The sequence below is a fragment of the Erinaceus europaeus genome, chromosome 13, assembly GCF_950295315.1.
Source record: "Erinaceus europaeus chromosome 13, mEriEur2.1, whole genome shotgun sequence".
Lineage (NCBI taxonomy): Eukaryota > Metazoa > Chordata > Mammalia > Eulipotyphla > Erinaceidae > Erinaceus > Erinaceus europaeus.
The window spans coordinates 5,723,717-5,744,514 of record NC_080174.1 but is presented as its reverse complement, the minus strand read 5'-3'; the positions used below and the strand labels follow the sequence as shown (position 1 = coordinate 5,744,514).

The 20,798-nt window shown below is 52.0% G+C and overlaps 1 protein-coding gene and 1 long non-coding RNA gene across 2 annotated transcripts in view; one reads left to right on the top strand and one right to left on the bottom strand.

Moving 5' to 3' along the window:
* Window positions 1-2,048: 2,048 nt before the first annotated feature.
* FNDC1 (fibronectin type III domain containing 1) overlaps window positions 2,049-20,798 on the top strand; it is a 97,525-nt gene continuing 78,775 nt past the window's right edge. The window contains exons 1-2 of the mRNA XM_060205119.1: window positions 2,049-2,381; window positions 19,986-20,180. Coding sequence (XP_060061102.1) covers window positions 2,291-2,381; window positions 19,986-20,180 — 286 coding nt within the window. The 5' untranslated portion in view covers window positions 2,049-2,290. The remainder of the gene's footprint in view (window positions 2,382-19,985; window positions 20,181-20,798) is intronic.
* Window positions 3,770-4,750, bottom strand: LOC132542640 (uncharacterized). Its single transcript, XR_009553604.1, has 2 exons — window positions 4,535-4,750; window positions 3,770-4,282 (listed from the first exon to the last, which is right to left on the bottom strand). It is a non-coding gene; the product is annotated as an uncharacterized LOC132542640 (long non-coding RNA).

The window sequence follows — 20,798 nt, the reverse complement described above, 5'->3', positions numbered from 1 at the left end:
GACAGGACTGACTGGGTCGGAGGCAGGCCTCTCCTGGGTCACATTTTCACAGCTGACGACATGGCTACCCCAAAGTGACACCTCTCTGTTTCGATCATCAAAAAGCAGAAACTAACAGGACCTTTAAAATTATGTGTAAAAGGGACCATGTGGTGGCGCATCTGGTTAAGCGCACACATTACAGTGCACAAGGACCCAGGTTCAAGCCCCTGGTCCCCAACTCCAGGGGGAAGCTTCACAAGTGGTGAAGCAGGGCTGCAGGTGTCTCTCAGTCTCTTTCCTTGCCTACCTCCTCCTCCCATCTCAAATTCTCTCTGTCTCTATCCTATAGTAAATAAATAAATGAAATTATGTGAAAACCACTGGATTACGCATATGTACATGTTCGAGAAAGCATTTTTTCCTTTGATATACATATTAAGCAGAGCACTGCTCAGCTCTGGTTTATGAAGGTGCAGGGGATTAAAACTGATCCTTTGGAGCCTCAGCCATGAGAGTTTCTGTGCAGAGCCTTTGTGCTATCTACCCCCAAAGCATTATTTTACTTTACGGCCATTAGAATCAATCTCTGTTTCTTCTCCCAGGTCAAGGTGAAGTTTACTTGTCTCTCCTGCCCCCCTCCCCGAGCTGTGAAGAATATCAGTGTATTGATAGCAGCAACACAGACTGAAGCATGGCTCAGAGGAAGAAAGCTTCCAGGGTCTGTGCTTTTATTTATTATTTACTTTTCTTTTCTTTCTTTCTTTTTTTTTTTTTTTGAGCTGGTCATATTCAGGGCTGGCTATTTCTTGTTGAATGTTTTTGGAGCCCTTTTCAGCAGAAAGGGAAGAGTCCTTTAGAGGTGCCTTTTGGGACCTTGACAAGCCTGCTCTCAGGTAGGTGGTCAAGTCTGAAGCAGGACTCCCACATGCTGGCGGTCCCCTTTGAAATGTGACACCTGCTGCAGTCTCTTCTGTCTTGTGCCTCCCCAGCCCTTCACTGGGACATGAGGGTGAGTTGGCCCCAGGGAGGCAGGGGCCTGGCGGGGCTCCAGGTGTTTGCAGCCCAGGTCAGCAGCTTTGCCAGCACCAGGGCATCTGTGTCTGTGTCTGCACTGGAGGGTCCTGTCAGCAGGGGTGGGCTTCACCACACACATATTTGCAGAAACACCAGGAGCTTCCCCTGTGTGCGGGGTGAGTGAAGAAGACCCAGAGGCAGACTTTGCTGGCCGGAGCGTTCTGGAGACACGGGTGTTGGCAGCTGATGTGACTGCACACGAATTACTTCCCCGGGGCATTGGACCCTGGGGTCCTTGTTGGACTCAGAGAGGAGCCAAGAAAGACACTTTCCAGTGAGTCAGAACTTGACTGGAAGGGAGATGTTTGCCAAAAAGAAGCTTTGGAGCAGCAGAGAAACAGGGTCCCTCTCTCTCCCTCTTTATCAAATAAATTAATAATACAGGTCTATCAAGCTTTGGTGCTGTGATCATTCACTCTGTCTCTTCTTCTCTGTCTCTATTAGCTAGATGATAGATCCATCCATAGATAGGTGACGGATGGATGGACGGATGGATGGATGGACGGACGGACGGACGGACGGATGGATGGATGGATGGATGGATGGAAGATAGATAGATAGTACACAGAGCTGATCAAGTTCGGGGGTGTTAGGATAGGGATGGGGCCGAGGCCAGGCTGTGAGTTCCAGCCTGGTCAGGCCTGGAGGAGACAGAGACCCCCCACCCTCACCTCCTGGCCCTGCCCACCCCCCGGGGGAGGGGGAGGCGCGGCCATCCTGGGTGCCTCCAGGCTTCCAAGACCTGGGTGTGCTCCCCAGCAGGCGGAAGCCCCCGGGGGCAGAGCAGCTCTGACATCACAGAAACTGGGGAGGGGCAGGGTGGGCGTCCTTTGCCAGAGCTTCCTGGGACCCAGCTCCTGCCCCCCTTCTTGCCAGGCTGCTGGGGTGAGTCCGGGGTGAGCCTCTGGCACCCTGTGCAGATGGAGGTGGAGGGTGCTGGGCGGGGTCCAAGAGTGTGTGTGGGGGGCGGGCACCCAGCCCTGAGCCCGCGCCCCGCCCGCGCCGCCCTGCGCCCCACGGCCGGCAGAGGGCGCCCGCGAGCGGCTAAAAGGCTGGGCGGCGGCGGCGGCGGGCGGGCTCAGTGCGCAGCGCGGCGGGCAGGGCGCGCGGACCCGGGCGGACGGACGGACGGACGGACAAGCCGACCAAGGATCCGCAGACAGCAGGGACCCGACGGCGACTCCTCCGCGTTCCCGGCGCACCGGCCGCCCCACACCCTGCACCCCGGGTGCCCATGGCGCGGCTCGCGGCGCCCCTGCCCCGCACGGCGCTGCTGCTGCTCCTGGCCGCGCTGCTGCCCGCCGGCCGCCCGGCCGAGGTCCGAGGTAGGCGCCCCCGCCGCTCCGCCCCGACGCAGCCCGGGGACCCCGCGTGCCGGCGACGTGTCCTCAACCTGTGCGTCTCGTCGCCTGGGGACGCGGGTCCAGGCTCTGGGGGCTCAGCACCCGGGGACCCCGCGCCTCCCCGCGCAGCCGAAGGACCCACGCAGCCCGGGACACCCAGCCCTGGGACCCCCCCACACTGTGCGGTCGACCTGTCACCAACCCGCGCGTCTCGTCGCCTGGGGACACGGGTCCTGGCTTGAGGGGGGAGACTCTGCACCCAGGGCCCCGCACCCCACACCCCGGGGACCCCGCACCCCACACCCAGGGCCCCGCACCCCCACACCCCAGGACCCCACACATCGGGGAACCCGCACCCCACACCCCGGGGACCCCGCACCCCACACCCAGGGCCCCGCACCCCCACACTCCAGGACCCCACACATCGGGGAACCCGCACCCCACACCCCGGGGACCCCGCACCCCACACCCAGGGCCCCGCACTTCCACACCCCGGGGACCCCGCACCCCACACCCAGGGCCCCGCACCCCCACACCCCAGGACCCCACACATCGGGGAACCCGCACCCCACACCCCGGGGACCCCGCACCCCACACCCAGGGCCCCGCACCCCCACACTCCAGGACCCCACACATCGGGGAACCCGCACCCCACACCCCGGGGACCCCGCACCCCACACCCAGGGCCCCGCACTTCCACACCCCGGGGACCCCGCACCCCCACACCCAGGGGACCCCGCACCCCCACTGCCCCAGCGACTTGTCCCCATCCCGCGTGTCCTAGTTGCCTGGGGGTTGGGGAAGCGGGTTCGGGCCCAGGGGGGGATTCTGCACCCAGGGAACCCCACTCCCTGCCCTGCACCCTGGCTTTGCACTTAGCCGGCCAGCACCCAGCACCCCCAGAGGAGCGGCTCCCCCAACCCAACCGTCTAGGCCCCCAGGAAGACTTTGGCCAACTTATTCCAGAGAGAGAAGAAAAGTAAAGGGGGGTGGCGGAGAGCATAATGATTATGCAAAGAGACTCCCAAGCCTGAGGCTCCAAGTCCCAGGTTCAGTCCCACAGACCATCCTAAGCCAAAGCTGGTAAGTGCTGTGGAGAGAAAGAAAGGAAGGAAGGAAGGAAGGAAGGAAGGAAGGAAGGAAGGAAGGAAGGAAGGAAGGGAGGGAGAAAAGAAAAGAAAAGAAAAAAGCAATCCTTTGGTGTCAAAGGAGAGGGACCCCCCTCCCCATCCCCCACTTTCCAGGATCCTGCTCAGGGTCACCCCTCAGCATCCCTCCTCAGTTCACCCGCCCTGGGGCTGGCGGCAGGTGGCTGGCTCCCTGGAGGCGGGAAGACAGGGGGGAGGAGGGAGCGAGGAAGCGGCCCCTAGGAGGAGGGAGAGGGCCTTTATCTGGAGGGAAGGGACAGGCTGGTAGGACAGTGAGGTCCCCAGGCTCCCAGGCTGGCTCTGCAGGGCTTTTCAGAATAGGCTTCCCTGCAGGTGCACAGGAGGGGTGTGGGAGGCAGGCTTCACCCCCAGCCTTTGGTGACCCTCCTCCCGCCTCCCTGTAGGCACCCCCCCTCCCCAAGGCAGGTTTGCGGGCATCCTCAGAGATCGCGGTTCTGTGGATTCCTTTTCTGGGTATGAGGTGATGGGGTGGGCGCTGCTGTTGTTGGTACTGGTTTGAAGGTTTGTTTGCTTATTGTCCCTGGAATGCAGTGACGACCTTCATGTCCTTTGTGATTCCTTGGGGTGGGTAGTGAGTGCTTCAGATGCCAAATGCCACTGTCTCTTTTTCTTTCTTCCTTTCTTTCTTTTTTTTTTTTTTTGAAAAGTCGGTCCTAAGCTGGAGGTTTTGTGTTCTTACTTCTGCCTAGAAATCATCTTTTTTTGCACAGCACTCTATAAAAAAAAGAAAAGAAAAAAAGAAAGTAAAGAAAAAATAAACAAACTGAAAACCTTTCAGCTTCCCCACCAGCAACCCACAGATCCCCTCCCTCCCTCGCCAAATTGAATTTTCCTGAGTGCTGAAAGAGTTCATGTTCCAGATGCCAGACTGGAGCTGGAACTGGTGAACGGGCCACTGTCCCTGGGACGTAGCACTGCCACCTGTCCCTTCTTCACCTCACTCCCCTCCCCACCTGATCTTGGCACCAGAAGTCGGGGTCCTTCTGAGCCAGCCCCTCCATCCCCCAGCGGCCTCAGCGGCCTCCTCCCTCCCGCCGCTTCCTGCTCTGTAAGTCTCTGGACTGTGGAATGTTGGCCGGCTCCCCACTGCGCTGACGTGGGGTCTGCAGGGAAGTGGTGGCCGAGCTGGAAGTGGGCAGAGGATGACAGGGGCATGTGGACAGTGGGTCTGGAAAGGGAAGAACTAGCCACAGCTACCCCGGGTGGGTGGGGGTGGGAAGCGGGGGTCAGTCTTTTCCTCCACACACTTCATCCCTTCTGGCTGGAGACCCAGTAAGCAGCAGGACCCCGCCTGTGCCCTGCGCTGGGGATGTCCCCAATCACTGGGGCCAGAACCCCTGCCAGGGACTCACAGTAGTAACGGGTCACAGCTCAGAGGAGTGGCTCTTGGAACAGAGCTGATCTGATCTGCAGGATGTGCCGAGAAAGTCTAGGCAAAGCCTTTGAACTCCCATCTGTCCCCACAGCCAGCTGTGATGGGCGTGGCTCAGAGGTGGAGCTGAGAGCTTGCAGGCAGTAACGCCCCAAGTTCAGTCCCAGGCACTGCACGTGCCAGAGTGATGCTTGGCTTCTGTAAAGGAGCACGTCTGTCTGAAAATCACACTTGTCTGTTTGACAGACAGTTTCCCGAGGCTATGCATTGATGGAGGCTGTTTTCATGTGGTTGTGGGTGGTGGTTTTACTTTTATTTCTTTACTCTTACTTATTATTATTTTTTTAACCAGAGCCCTGCTCAGCTCTTGCTTATGGCGGTGTGGGGCATTTGAACCCGGGACTTTGGAGTCTCAGGCCTGAGGTCTCTGCATAACCATTATGCTATCTACCCTTCCCCCATCCCACCCCCACTGCCCTTGGCTTAAGACGTTATTGGAGAGTTAAAGGCCCTTTCAGAGAATCCTCAAGGTGGCACTGAGATGCCGTGTGCTTTTATTTTGGTCTCTGTGTTGACATTCACAGTCTCTGTCTGGAGCGTCAGCAGGATGGAGACCAGAGACCCATGATGGAAGGTGGGCTGGTCGCTGAGCTACCCAGGCCTCTGAAGTGGAGACGAGAGATGCCCTTTGGGTTGGTAGTGTCCTCAGTACAACAGCTACGGTGAATCATTTGAGCAAGCCTCGGCCCCGGGCAGGCTTATGTTATCGTTTGAGTATTCTGTGGTCTGTGGTCTGTGGTCTGTGGTCTATGGTCTGTGTGTGTATGTGGGTGGGGGGGGGGGATCGGGAGGGCCACAGAAAGCCCTGCTGCTGGTTCCCAGGGTCCTATGGGGATGCTGAGGAAATGCTCCTGTGAGGCGTTTTGTGTTGTGAGCTGAAGCAGCTGCTTCTTGGCCTGTGTCTGTGTTTCTGTGATGAGGGAGGGAGAGAAACAGCGCTGTGCCACGTGTGGTGCCCTGTCCTCCTTGGCCAGAGGCGAGGGGCTGGGCCAGGGGCTCTTGCCTGCCAGCACCCAGTCTAGCCTGGCGCTGCCTCCCTGACCCCACAGGGCACCCTGCAGCTCTTGAGTTTTGGCTCCAGTGTTTGGCAAGAGTCCTCTCAAGATTGAGCAAAGGGAGCCTCCCACTTCTGGACAAACAACTGGTAGTGTGCCTTGCCAGGGAAAACGTGTGAGCAGCTGAGGGGGAGTGTGCAGCCCTGAGTTGGATCCTTGGCACTGCCTATGTAAGATCGATGTCCCCCCCTTCCCTCCCTCCCTCTCTCATAAAAGAATAAAGAAGTCTTTCAAAACAAACAAACAAGCCTGAAGCTCTCAAGCTTGGATTTTTTTTGCCCCCAAGTTGTCTCCAACACTGAAAATTGTAAGCATCCCAGTACTAAACCAAAAAATCGAAAATAAGATGGGTGGTGGTGTAAATGAGTGTAACTTTTTATTTCATGTATGAAACAAGAGAAACCATAGCAGCGTGTGGGCCCCACGAGACTCATGTCTTCACTGCCCATGGAGCTCTGCTCTGACATCGAGGGGCTTCCCATGGGCGCGAGGGTTTGAACCCAGAGCCTCAGGTACGGTAAAGCATTTGCTCTACCAGAACTTTTTTCCTTCCTTCCTTCCTTCCTTCCTTCCTTCCTTCCTTCCTTTCTTTCTTTCTTCCTTTCTCTCTTTCTTTCTTTTTAAATTTCTTTATTGGGGAATTAATGTTTTATAGTCCACAGTAAATACAGTAGTTTGTACATGCATAACATTTCTCAGTTTTCCACACGACAACACAACCTCCACTAGGTCCTCTGCCATCCTGTTCCAGGACCTGTATTCTCCCCCCACCCCAACCCCAGAGTTTTCTTTTCCAAATTTCAGCAGACAAGTATTGGGCCATATGGAATGAGGGGACTCTTTTTGTTTATTTGTTTACTGTTTTACTTTAATGAGAAAGACAGAGAAACCAGAGCCCTACTCAGCTCTGGCTGATGGTGGCACTGGGGATTGATCCTGGGAACTCAGAGCCTCAGGCAGAAGAGTCTTTCTGCAGAACTATTAAGCTATCTCCGCCACCCTTTTTACGTGTTTTTTTTTTTTAAAAAAACCAGAACCCTGCTCAGCTGTAGCTGATGGTGGTGCTGAGGATAGAACCCGGGACCTCAGAGCCTCAGGCAGGAGAGTCTTTTTGCAGAACCGTGATGCTGTCTCACCAGCCTGGGATAAAAATACTCTCTTTGCTTCGTCTTCTTCTGAAAGTTACTGGCTTAGTGGCAAAGAACATTAGTTAATCTGGGGCTGGCGTGCTATTATTCATCCTTCAAGGGACATTCTCCACCTGAGCCGGCATGCTTTAAGCCTCGGAGCCTTGGCTGAAGAACTTTTGTGCCTCTGAGGGGGTGTCCTGTCTGGAAGAGCTGTGGCCAAGGAGGGGTGGTGCTGAGCTCTGCTGCCCTTAGAGGGCGCTCCTGCCTGCTGTCTGGTCCCTCCACCAGTCCCTCCCCCCCCCCCCCCAGCCTCCTGCTGTGGGACCAGTGAGATAACTGGCTTATCTGCCACCCCTTGGCGCTTTCTTTAGGGATTAAGGCAGGAAGGACCCCTGCCTCACTAATTCTGGGAGCAGTGAACGCTGAGGGAAACTGCCTGTGCTGTGGGTGAGGAAAGTGCTTTGAAGCAGACCCTGAAGACACCCCAGCAAGGCCACAGCTGTAGCAGCTGGAGGAGAGCAAGGGTGACAGGGACCAGAAGGGAGGGGGTGACCCCTGAGCCCTGGGGCCCTTCTGAGCCAGATGCTTTTGGTCTGTTTACCCAGCGCGCAGCTGGACTTTGGCTCTTGGTGGTGCTGGGGGACTGAACCCAGGTCCTGGTGAGTGCTGGTCCTAGGTGTTACTGCCTGGCCCCGGACGATTTTCATGAATTCCATTTCCACCCTCTTGGATTTGCTGTGCATCCTGGGAGAGAAAGGCTGAACCAACCAGAGGCAGGTGTGTAAGTGCAGAAAAGTGACTGAAATATTCTCCTTCCAGAAGTTGGGATGGGAGAGAAAGAGAGGGAGAGAGAGAGAGGGAGGGAGAGAGAGAGAGATGGGGGGAGAAGAGATGAGGCCAGGGAGGAGAGAGTACTGTAGGGCTAGTTCCAACTTGGGTTTTAGATAAAGCTCTGTGGAGTAAGCTGTCTCTGCGACCCATATTTTAATCGTTGCCAGGTGATAGCAAGTGTACATTTTCAAGCCCCTTTTTCTTATATCTATTTATTAATTTTTAATTTGATAGAACAGAGAGAAATTAAGAGGGGAGGAGAAAGAAAGACACCTGCAGCCCTGCATCACTGGTTGTGAAACATCCCTTTTGCAGGTGGGGGATGGGGGCTTGAACCTGGGCCCTTGAATGTGGTAAGTGTATGCTCAGTCTACCCAGTCAGGTACACCACTGCCCCTTCATTCCCTTCCCTTCCCTCCCCTCTCCTCTTTCTTTCTTTCTTTCTTTCTTTCTTTCTTTCTTTCTTCTTTTCTCCTTTTTCCCCTCCCCCTTCCCAGCACCCTCCTCCTCCCCCCTTTATTTGTGAGGACAGAGAGAAGTTGAGGGAGGAGGCAGAGATAGACACATGCAGCACTTGATTACTGCCAGGGAGACTTCCATCCTGCAAGTGGGGGACAGGGGCTCGAACCAAGGTCCCTGCACATAGTAACGTGTGGTTAACGGGGTTCGCCACCCCCACCACCTTTGTTACCTTTTACTAATGACTAGATGCCAAAAGTACTAGAGAGAGAGAGGCCGGAGAAATAGCTCAGCAGATGGGGAATCTGTCTTGCCATGCATGTGGCTACTTTGAGCCCCAGTACCACATGGGAAGTGCCAAAGCAGCAGGAGAAGCTCTGGCGCTATGATGTCTCTACCTCCTTCTCTGTCTGAAAGAAGTCAGTCATGCAGGCGTGACAGCTGTGACTGTCACTGGGTGGGTTCTGGGTGCCTGGACGCTCATGTTTCCACTTGTGGGGAGACTGGTAGAATGTTAACTAAATAATTTATTTTTAATTTACTAGTGATTTAATACTGACTTACACAACTGTGAAATAACGGGATATAATCCCACACCGTCCCCACCACCAGAGTCCTGTGTCCCCATTCCCTCCATGGGAAACTGCTGCGGTTCTCCCCAGGTCCCAGACATGGGCTATTGTTTCTGTAACTATCTATTTATTCTTATTTGCCCACTATTTCCTATGGCTCTGCCCTTTCTTCCTTTCCAGGTCACACCTGTTACTACTTCTGAATGCCCTCCCTTTTTCCCTCTTCCTTCTCTGGGTCTTATTTGAGAGACCTCTGGTCATCTTCTCCTAACAAGTCTGCCCCTCTGGGTCTATGGACCAAAGTCCTTTTGGGGGGAGCAGCAGGCGGGAGTTCTGGCTTCTGTCATGGCTTCTCCACTGGACATGGGTGTTGGCAGGTGGATCCACACCCCCAGCCTGTGTCTGTCTGTCCTTAATGGGGCAGGGCTCTGGGGAGGTGGGGCTCTAGGACACACTGGTGAGGTTGTCTGCCCAGGGAGGTCAGGATGGATCATTGTAACATCTGCGACTGGTGGCTGAAAGGCAGTAGGATATAAAAGCAGGACACAATGTTTAATAAACAGGAACCAGAAAGTAGGAATTGAGCAGATGAGAATAGGGAAGAGACAGAAGCTAGGAGGTCTGTTTTATATATGTTGCAAGGGGCCCATAACTTCAGGAATTTTTTTTCTTCTTCTTCTTTTTTTAAATAAATCTTACCTTATCATCTATTTCTTTTTTTACATATTTATTTATTTATTCCCTTCTGTTGCCCTTGTTTTTTTATTGTTGTAGTTATTGTTATTGATGTCATTGTTGTTGGATAGGACAGAGAGAAATGGAGAGAGGAGGGGAAGACAGAGGGGGGAGAGAAAGACAGACACCTGCAGACCTGCTTCACCGCCTGTGAAGTGTCTCCCCTGCAGGTGGGGAGCCGGGGGCTTGAACTGGGATTCTTATGCCCGTCCTTGCGCTTTGCACCACGTGCGCTTAACCCACTGCACTACCGCCTGACTCCCCACATTTTATTCTTCATAATGATCCTTTACCTGTCTGTGCCCATCCATAAGTGGTGAGATTGAACAACTATTCAGATAGATAGTTTATTTATTATTTATTTTTTTATTAGTAATTTAATAATGATCAACAAAATTGTGGGTTAAAAAGGGTACAATTTCATACAATTCCCACCACCAGCGTTCCATATCCCAGCCCCTCTATTGGAAGCTTTCCTGTTCTTTTTTTTTTAATTTCTTTATTGGGAAATTAATGTTTTACATTCAACAGTAAATACAATAGTTTGTACATGAATAACATTTCCCAGTTTTCCATATAACAATACAACCCCCACTACTCAGATATTTTTAAGAGTGCTAGGGAGCCAGGTGGTAGCGCAGCAGGTTAAGTGCACGTGGCACAAAGTGCAAGGACCGGCCTAAGGGTCCCAGTTCGAGCCCCCGGCTCCCCACCTGCAGGGGAGTCGCTTCCCAGGCGGTGAAGCAGGTCTGCAGGTGTCTGTCTTTCTCTCCCCCTCTCTGTCTTCCCCTCCTTTCTCCATTTCTCTCTGTCCTATCCAACAATGACGACATCAATAACAATAATAACTACACAACAATGAAAAACAAGGGCAACAAAAGGGAAAATAAATAGATGCAAAGAACGTATTTAAAAAGAGCGCTTGTCAGCTGCACTGTGAGTCCACATTGCCTTGGCTCTTGGCCCCATCTGTTCCCTCCACTTCACATTAGAGCTACCTCTCTCCAGCATTTGCTTGGCTTGTCTTCTGAAGGTTTTTTTTTTTCCTGGGAGCTCTCGGGGTATGGCCAGTGGTGATTTGGAGGGAGTCATGTCCCCACATTTGACATAGCTAGACACTGACTCTCCCACTTGGGGAGAAGGAGTAAGTTTTCAGGGAGTTTTCTTTGGCTGCAAATGTCAAGCAGTTTGTAGGAGGCTGGGCTCAAGCTGGACCAGAAAACAATGGTAATTTCTTAAGAAACTATTTCTCAGCTGCGAATTGAATTTGAAGAATGTACAAAGGATTCCACAAAACCTTGGAAAGTGCTGGTTTCTGGTAGACTCTCTGGTGCTGGTCAAAACAAAATAGGGTAAAATAAGATAAAATAAAATATTTCCCAGGAGTAGGGATCTTCTTTCCTTGAGGGTCTTTTGTTTCTTTGTTGTTGTTATAAATAACCAAATAAATAAATACATTTTTACAGTCCTGTTAATTCCATTTCCCTAAGCCACTCTGGAAAGCTGGAGGACTAGATGGGGGAAAATACATCTTGGGTTTTCTACAGCCGTAACTTTTACTTGCTTACATGACTCTTGAATACATTGGCCAGGATCTTTCAGGCCCTAAATCCCAATGACCAACTTCTACCAGCTCTGCTGGTTAGCTGCACACTAACTCCTGATGGTGACACTGCCAGACAGATGTACTTGCTCAAGCCCAGGACATACTGACAAATAAATCCTTGACTTGGTTTCAATTAAATTCCCAGAGTGGGCCCCTTAAAAACAAGCAGAGAGAACTGAAGTTAAAACAAAACAGGTCTCATTTGGAAATCAAGGTGGGTGGGGCGGGGGGTGACTTAATTTTGGGGGTTCAGAAGTGATGACACCAAGAGGCTGACGAGGCTGAGGAACAGGAAGTAGATGAACAGGTGAGGGGAACACTGATCGATCGCACCAGGAAAGCAAGGGGCAGAGAAAGAGTCAGAATGTTTGGCACCCAGGATCTCTGACTACCGGAGGTCCCGGGGTTGTTCCTTTTCTCCATACTGTCCTCCTGGGATCCAGCATCACGCTGAGAATTTGCCACCTCAGCTTCCAAGATGACAGGTGCATCTCCAGGTAATGTCTTGGCACCTGGAGAGGGGGATGGGGGCGAGGAGGAAGTGACACCAAGTTCAAAGCACATCATAGTTGAGCCTGAACCCGCTGTCCTGACTTCCTGGAATTGGTGGCGGCTGCTTCCTCTCAGGGGTCCTTGGCTAGAAGTCACACCATCACCGAATGCTGATTCTCAGTTACATGGGTCTCAACAGCCAATGAGAGAATCACACATTTGTTTATTCGGTGCTAGCAACCCAAGCAGATGCCAACTCATGTCTCCAAAAACCGTTTCCCTCTCTGGCTGGGGTGTAGGATTTATATTGAAAAGAAACAAAGAAGCAAATAAATGAAAGGGCCCTGGGGCTGGGGTAGGCTGTGAAGGGTCCGGCCGCTGGACGTCTCTCTGGCACCAGTGGTTTCTGTGCTCAGTCCCAGGCATGCCTCTGGAGGTCTTGGCACTGGATGGGCATCAGAGTCCTCCTGCAAAGACATTTCTTTTTTAAAAAAATTTTTTAATTAGAGATTTCATAATGATTGACAAGATTGTAAGATAACAGAGGTATAATTCCACACAGTTCCCACCACCAGAGTTCCCTGTTCCATCCCCTCCACTGGAAGCTTCCCTATTCTTTACCCCTCTGGCAGGATGGACCAAAATTCTTTCTGGGGAGCAGAAGGTGGGAGTTCTGGCTTCTATAATTGCTTCCCCGCTGGACATGGGTGTTGGCAGGTGGATCCACACCCCTAGCCTGTCTCTGTCTTTCCCTCGTGGGGCAGGGCTCTGGGGAGGGGAGGTTCCAGGACACATCGGTGAGGTCATCTGCTCAGGGAAGTCAGGATGGCGTCATGGCAGCATCTGCAACTTGGTGACTAAAATGCAGTAAGATATAAAGCAAGACGATTATGGACGATTATGGATTATGGGAGTATGGACCGACCAGTCAACGCCCATGTTCAGCGGGGAAGCAATTACAGAAGCCAGACCTTCTACCTTCTGCAACCCACAATGACCCTGGGTCCATGCTCCCAGAGGGATAGAGAATGGGAAAGCTATCAGGGGAGGGGGTGGGATATGGAGATTGGGTGGTGGGAATTGTGTGGAGTTGTACCCCTCCTACCCTATGGTTTTGTTAATTAATCCTTTCTTAAATAAAAAAAAAAAAAAGAATGTGATATGGGAAGAAAAATCAAAAAAAAAAAAAAAGCAAGACGATTTGTTTAATGAACAGGAACCCAAAGGTAGGAATAAAGCAGATGGAATTAGGGGTCTTCAGGTGGGAAGAAGCTAAGAAATCTATTTTAGGTATGTTCCAAGGGGCCTGTGACTTTAGCAATGTTTGCCTGAGCCTGGCAGCTAGCCTGTTGGTGGGCTGAAAGTATTGTCTTCTTGTCTGCTTGCTGTTACCACCTGCAGCTGGTCCCTAGTCTAGCAGACACACCTGAGCACCTAACCTGAGTTAACAGAAACGTCCTTTCCTGGTTGCTGTGGCAAAGTGGAGAGACCTGGGGAGGCTCAGCATGAAGGTCAGGATGAGGGGTGGTGGCTAACCACAGAGTAGAAATGGAGGCCAGTGTGCAGACAGTGTGGCCGGCCGGGCTGTGAGGGAGGTCAAAGGTCACGAGTGCTTGGCTTCCTGGCTTCTGAGGCAGAAGCAGAGCAAGAAGGGAGGCTGAGGGTCTGGTTGTGGGGTACTCCGACCCCCTGTCATCCACAGCCGTCTGAGCCCAGTGCCAGCTGCTAGACTGTTGCAGTTTAGGTGTGAAACTTGTTTGAATGGACAAATAATAGATGGGCTTCTAAATTCCCAGAAGCCCTTGGGGGAGGGAGAGGAGGCAGATTCGTTTTAAGAGACTCCTTTAGACTGGACCACTGGGTTCCTTCTGCCTCTCCTCTTGCTGTTTGCTTTGAGACAGAGTTCCCGTGGCTTCCTTTCATTGTTGTGTGTTTGTGTGTTTGTGTTGACCTTTCTCAAGGTCAGGGAGAAGGAGGGCAGAGGGAGAGAGGGGAGGGCCAGAAGATGATGAAAGGGAATGATGTGGGGCTAGGGGGCTGCCAAATACAAATAAAATAAATCGCCTGGGGGCTAGGTGATGGCGCAGCACATGGCTGATGGCTGAATGCATGTTTTCATGCACAGGGACCAGGGTTCAAGCCTCTGGTCCCCACCTGCAGGGGGAAGCTTCACAAGCAGTGAAGCAGGACTCCCTCTCTCTCTCTCTTCCTTCCTCTCTCTCTCTCTCTCTCTCTCTCTCTTCCTTTCTCTCTCTCTCTCTCTCTCTCTCTCTCTTTCTCCTCCTTAGATAAAGTCAATAGCCTAGAATGGATTCTAGGATGCCTTCATTTTTCAAGGGTCACGGACGAGCCCCAGAGGTGATGAGAGGATGTTGAGATGCAAGTCTTGGTCAGAGTATGTCTGTGTTTCAGGAGCAAGTGGCCTTAGCTGAGCATTGGGGCCCGAGTTTGTGGGGAGAAGACAGGCAGAGAAAAGCCCAGCCAAGCAGTCCCATGGCTTTGGACATCCCCTCCTGCCCACCAGGGTGTGAGCACAGTCTGTGCAGTCCCTGGAACAGGTGGCAAAGCCCAGGTGAGGACATGTTTCCATGACACTTGCTCACCTGAAACTCACCATAGGAGGACTCCACCGGCATGAGACACGTGTGAGGGGTAGTGTCCTCAAAGGGCTGGGGAGGGAGAACCGACCAGGACACCCTCTGCTGAAGACCAGCCATGGCTTGTGCTGTGGGATCTGGGTGGCTTCACCCTGTGTCCCCTGACAACTGACAGAGAAAAATGTGATTCACTATTGTGCTGGTGGCCATCTTGGCCCTCCCCACCCCCACTCCTCACCTAGGGATGCTGACCTTCCCTACGGAATAAAACGACTCTTTGTTGTCATCAAGACACCGAACAATGCTGGGTGGGGTGTGGAGGAGACAAGGGGGGGTGACCGCACAGAGACAGGTTTAGCTGGGGCTGCAGCAGGCCGGGGCTGGGGGTGATGAGGGAACTCACAGGTGGCGTGAGTGACAGCATGCCTTGGCCCCACACAAGAGGCTCCTGGGGACATTCTGTGTCTTCTGGAGGCTCCTCCTTTGTGTGTGCTCCTTCACCAGGTCAGAGGACAGGACCCTCTGGGGCATGGGGACAGCGTCCGTGGTGATGTGAGGAAATTGGGTTTTCTGGAAATTGACCCAAAAACAAGGCCTTTGATTCTCAGGGGTCCTGGACCACCTGCTGAACTGGTGTCTGTGTCTCTCTCTGCACCGCTGAGTGACTCCCATTCTAACACCCTCGAGTCCTTTGAAAGATCACAAAAAGCCTCAGCTGGCCTTCACCTGTACACACTTGTCCTCCAAGCCCTGAACCAAGTGTGGAGACACACTTCTTTTTTTTTTTTTTTTTTTTTTAGTGATTTAATATTGACTTACAAAATTGTAAGACAAAAGGGGTGTCCACACCATCCCCACCACCGGAGCTCTGTGTCCCCATTCCTTCCCTTGGAAACTGCAGTGGTTCTCCCCCAAGGTCACAGATAAGGGTTGACTGTGATTTCTGTAACTATATTTTTATATATTTGTCTATTTTTTTCATAGTCCTGCCTTCTCTTCCTAAGTCACAGCTACACTTCTACTTCTTCTTCCTCTTCCTTTTCCCTTTCTTCTCCTTCTCCATCTCCTCCTCCTCCTCCTCCTCCTTCTTTTTCTTCTTCTTCCCTCCAGGGTTGTCACTGGGATTTGGTGCCTGCACTATGAATCCACTGCTCCTGGAGGCTATTTTTTTCCCTTTTGTTGCCCTTGTTTATCATTGTTGTTGTGGCTGCCACTGTTGTTGGATAGGACAGAGAGAAATTGATAGAGGAGGCGAAGACAGAGAGGGGGAGAGAAAGATAGACACCTGAAGACCTGCTTGACTGCCTGTGAAGCAACACCCCCTCCCCGCAGGTGGGGAGCCAGGGGCATGAGCTGGGATCCTTATGATGGGCCTTGTGCTTCGCACCATGTGTGCTTAACCCACTGCGCCACTGCCCAGCCCCCACACCTATACCTCTTACTACTTCTGAGTGTCCTTTCTTTTTGTCCTCTTCTCTCTCTGGGTCCTGATGGAACTGGAGTCAGAGCTCTCTGGTCATATTCCCCTAATATTTCCCCTCCTCTGGGAGTATAGACCAGAATTCTTTATGGGGTGCAGAAGGTGGGAGGGCTGGCTTTTGTAATTGCTACTCTGATGGACATGGGTGTTGGCAGGTGGATCCACACCCCCAGCCTGAAAACACACTTTTACTGTGGAAACCCCATTGGTACTGGGGCACTGCCTGAAGATGACCCAAGTTGTTGGTTGATTGTTTCCTTATTCATTTTTGCCTGCCAGGGTCTCACACTTGAGCAACTACAATGCTCCTGGAAGACTTTTTTGATATATATTTTTTATTCATTAATAAGAAAGGTAGGAGAGAGAGAGACAGACAGACAGACAGACAGACATCAATCTAGTATCTGCATTACCAGGGATCAAACTCAGGACCTCAGACTCAAGAGTCCAATACTTTATCCACTGTGCTACCTCCCAGATCACTCCTGGCAGGTCTTTAAACTTTATTTCTTTATACTACCAAAATAGTTATTGCTAGGTATCATTTTAAAAACAGAATGGAGAAAAATTGAGAGGGAAGGGGGAGATAGAGAGGGAGAGAGACAGAGAGACACCTGCAGCCCTGCTTCACTGCTCATGAAGCTTCCTCTCTGCAGGTGGGGAGTGGGGGCTTGAACCTGGGTCCTTGTACACGTAGTTATATCTTTATCTTTCTTTCCTTCTGTCTTTATTTCTTCCTTTCTTTCCTCTCCCTCTCTGCTTCCTTCCCTCTCTTCCTTTCTGTCATGAACCCAGAGAGAGAGAAGAGAGCCACTACTCCACCATTCATGGAGCTTCCTGATACTGGTCCTGATGTTCCCATGAGGTGCCAGCGGCTCGATCCTCAAGCATGAGCAGGTATGCGCTCTGCTGACTGAGCTATCTCCCCATCCAAGGCTGTTGTTGTCAATCTCAGACTGTGTCTTCCCGGCCCCAGCCTCCCCGGAAATGCCATCGGTCAGTGTGTGAAGTCCCCGCCCCGGTTTCACTTGCTAGAGTCACAGTGCAGTCCACACTGTCCCCACCTCCCTCCCCTGTTGGAGAAGGAGAGAAGATAATTCTCTGGCAAGCGTAATCCCCGCATCCATTTGAAAAAGCACTTAAACTACAGCCCGTCTTCTCTTTGTCTGGCACACACATCACCAGCCATCTGGAAGTTTCTGCTGTTCTGAGAGTCCTGTGCTGTCTGGGATTGTATGGACGGACAGTAGCTGGATTTTTTTCACCCTTCCTGCCCGTCAGTGTCTGAGAGTCATGCACCCGAGAGTCCCTGCTCCCAAAGCTGGGTGAGAGGTTTAATCTCCTCCCCTGACACGAATTCTGTTTCTTCTCTGTTCAGCCACTGGGCAGTAGCAGTCACCTTTCAAACAGGCTAAGCTGGGAGACCATAGGCGTGAGGGGGTTTGATGCGCTTGTAGTCCATCCCGGGAAGACTTCAGAAATCTTTGGAGCTTGCTTGAGGTTTTCAGAGACCAGTTTCTTTCAAAAGTTCTTATCATTCCTTGGAGGGCTAGAGGGGGGTGGTGTTTCTTTTTTGCCCAGGGTGCTGTTCCTGCTCCCTCAAGTCCACGGTCAGGAGGGGCAGCCTACTGGCTGGCCCGGGCCTTCATTCCCTGTCTGCGCGGGAGCCTTTCATTAGTAGGTGTCCTGGCTGCCTGGTAGCTGGGAAAAGCAATTCTGGACTCCCAAGGCCCCTGGGCCTGCTGGGGTCTGACTGCAAATCTCAAACCCCTACTTGAGATATTTCACCCCCAGAAATCAGCAACTGGCTTTGCTGCTCAGGGTGGGGGTGGGGATAAGGCTGGAGGAGCTGACTGCTTCAGGGCACCAGGACCCAGGACTAGGAACAGCACCCCAGGCTCCCCCTCCCTCCTCGCCCTCTGGCTCCTGTGACTGTGAGAGCCTCTCTCTCTACTGTCATCTACCTGTCTCCCCTCATAGCCGCAGGGCAGCGCCCCCCCTTCACACCCAGGGTTCAGCTGCAGCAAGGGCAGTCCTTGTGAGGGTCCTGGGCTGGATGGGGTCACCTGGTCCTGGTCCTGGTCCTGGTTCTGCCCCACAAAGCAGCCAGTGACCGATGAGTATAAAAGGAGCCTGTGACTGATAGACGCTGCAGATGCAGCTCAGCTGTGGGAAGACATGGGGTCTTCTCTTTTCTACAACACGGACAGAACGGAGTGGGTGGGTGCTGGCTAAGTGTGAGCCGGAAGGAGCGTGGTCTTACCCACGGGTGCATCTAAGAAACAAAGCATGGAGGACTTCAGGGGCGGCGTAATGGTTCTGTCAGACTCCTCTGCCTGAGATTCTGAGGTCCTGGGTTCAACCCCCAGCGCCACCATTAACCAGAACTGAGCGGGGCTCTGGTTTCCCTCTACCTCTCTCTCCTTCTTTCTCTGTGTGTATGTGTATCTTTTTCATTAAAAAAAATAAAATACAGAAAAGGATTTATCTTTAAAAGAAAGAAACAAAGGGAAAGCACAACACGAAACGTTAGGAAACTGTGGTCTCTGCTAGCAGGGCTAAAGATTCAACGGGCGGGGGGGGGGGGGTTGCAGAGAAAGAGGGGTGCGAGGAGGGCGGAGACTTAGTGTGGAGGGACATCAGATGGTGGAGGGACATGACACTTTGGTCAAGGGAGGGAGGTGCTGACTCCTGTTGTAATTAAAATCAAGGGACTTGGCTTTGGTGCATAAAGGACTCTCAGCCGGGCTGGGAGTGGGTCTAAACAGTCAAAGCTTTGTTAGGTGTTTTTGTAGGGATGTTACATTTTAGGTATGGCAAAATAAGCAGTTATCAGCAAGGGTAAAAATAAGCTAGGCTCATAAACCCATGAATTAGTTACTAAAAGTTGAGCCCCATGATATAAACCTTTATAGGCAGGGGGATAGGCTACTCGTCATGGCAGAGAGTGGCTCCCAAATATAGGGAAAGTGTATAAATACCGTCCACTGTAAACCAGAACCCTCCGTCTTCATTCTGCACTAGGCTGTCAGTCAGGATTCAGAGGACACCTGCATACCAGCCCGTCTGTGTGCCGGCAGGAAACACCCCCCACCCCCCAAGCTCTGTCACTTCTTCCATGACATTCCAGATGGCTCTTCCTGGGTGTCATAAAGTTTGAAAAAAAAAAAAAAACATCTGGGTTGTTATTTCAGTTTCCTTTTCCCCTCCTCAGAGACTGCCTTGCATCTGGCTGAGTAATGAATCCCAGGCCGTGTTCTGCGTGTGCCTAGCTTATGTTACACTGAGCCATCAGTCCCATCGTGTGCTCAGAGATTTTGTTTGACAAACTGTTGCGGTTAGACTTTGTTCTCTTTGGAAATCAGGAATTCTTTCAGGATCCTAATGATTGAAGACAAAAAAATGTGCTTTTACTGTTAATAACTTGTCTTTTCTTTTTCTTCTTTTTTTTTTCCTTCTGGGATAAAATATGGAAACGTAGAACAGGTTCTGTACACTGACTCAAAGTTCGGCCTCTTTTTCAAGCCACTGAAGTCATTCTCTTTGTTGAAATAAAAGCTTCCGCTCTCTGATTTTTAGATCGGGTGGTGATTCTGCCTGGCTGTGTCCCTCTCCTCAGAGTTGTTGTAGAAATAGATCATCCCCAGCTGTACAAAAGGGCAGAGTTAGAACTTGTTCAGGACGCGCCTCTCCTCTGGAGGGTTCTGTCCAAGGACTAATTGGTTCTTGCTTGTTGCCACTAGCGAAGCAGAGCTATTTAAGCAGAGAATGCCTGGGGTTTATTTTGATTTGTTTCACTCTGGGTTCAAATTTACCACCCACAGCTCCCCCTCAGGACACAAAAGCTTGTGGGTTTCCTTTGTTTGTTTGGCTGTCACACTGTCAGGGTGTCCACGGTGACTCTCCTTGTCTCCGGGATCAGAGAGAGACCAGAGGGTAAGTGAGCTGCTCTTTGGGTGAGGATGTCAGGTGCAAGGGGCCTGGGGAGATGTTATTCCTGTGAGTTGATAGCTACGGTGTCTGCACAGCCGACCACCCACTGAAGCCAAGGCACGTGAGACTGCTGTCCAGTAAAATGGGCGTGAAGGTCATGTGGGACCCACCCAAAGAGGCCCGCAGTAGACCCGTGGAGTATTACAACGTTGCCTACGGGAAGTCACTGAAAAGCCTTAAGCACGTCAAAGTGAATGCACAGACAATGTCCTTCCTCATTGAGGACGTGGGTAAGTGACACTGCACTCCTGCTCCCAGTCAAGCCACCGGCCCCCCTTGCGTGCTCAGTCCTGTTCTTTGAATGACCTCTTGGGACAAAAGGGGGTGGCCGGGCCCCAGGGACAGAGTGGCTCTACAGGAGCCCCTCAAGGTCAGAGTCTGGCAGACAAGGTCAGGGCACTGCTCCTCAGCTCTACCTTGTCCCTAGGACCCTGCTCTCCCTGGAGTCCTCTTCAAGTGGATGTAGGAACTGGCTTCAGTGTCCAGACTGTGCTTTGTGACAGAGACTAGGTAGAGCCTATATCCTTCCTTTTTTTTTTTTTTTGGTCTCACAAGGAACTTGACTCCTAGACAACTCAGTAACCCAGTCCTGAGATTCCTGATTGGTAAGACTTCATGTGGCATGAATGACTCAGCACGACCCACTGAATAAAGAAGCTTATTCAGATCTGATTCCAGGATGCAAACACCCCTCTCCATTCGATGTGCTTTCGGAAGATAGATAGGAGTGGTTTTGTCTTATTTCTCCTTGGCACTTTATTATTCCCTTTTAAAGTTGTTTTTATGGAGAGCATGCTGTGCTGCAGGACAGCTGCCTCAGGAGTCCTACTTTCCACTCCACCCCCCAG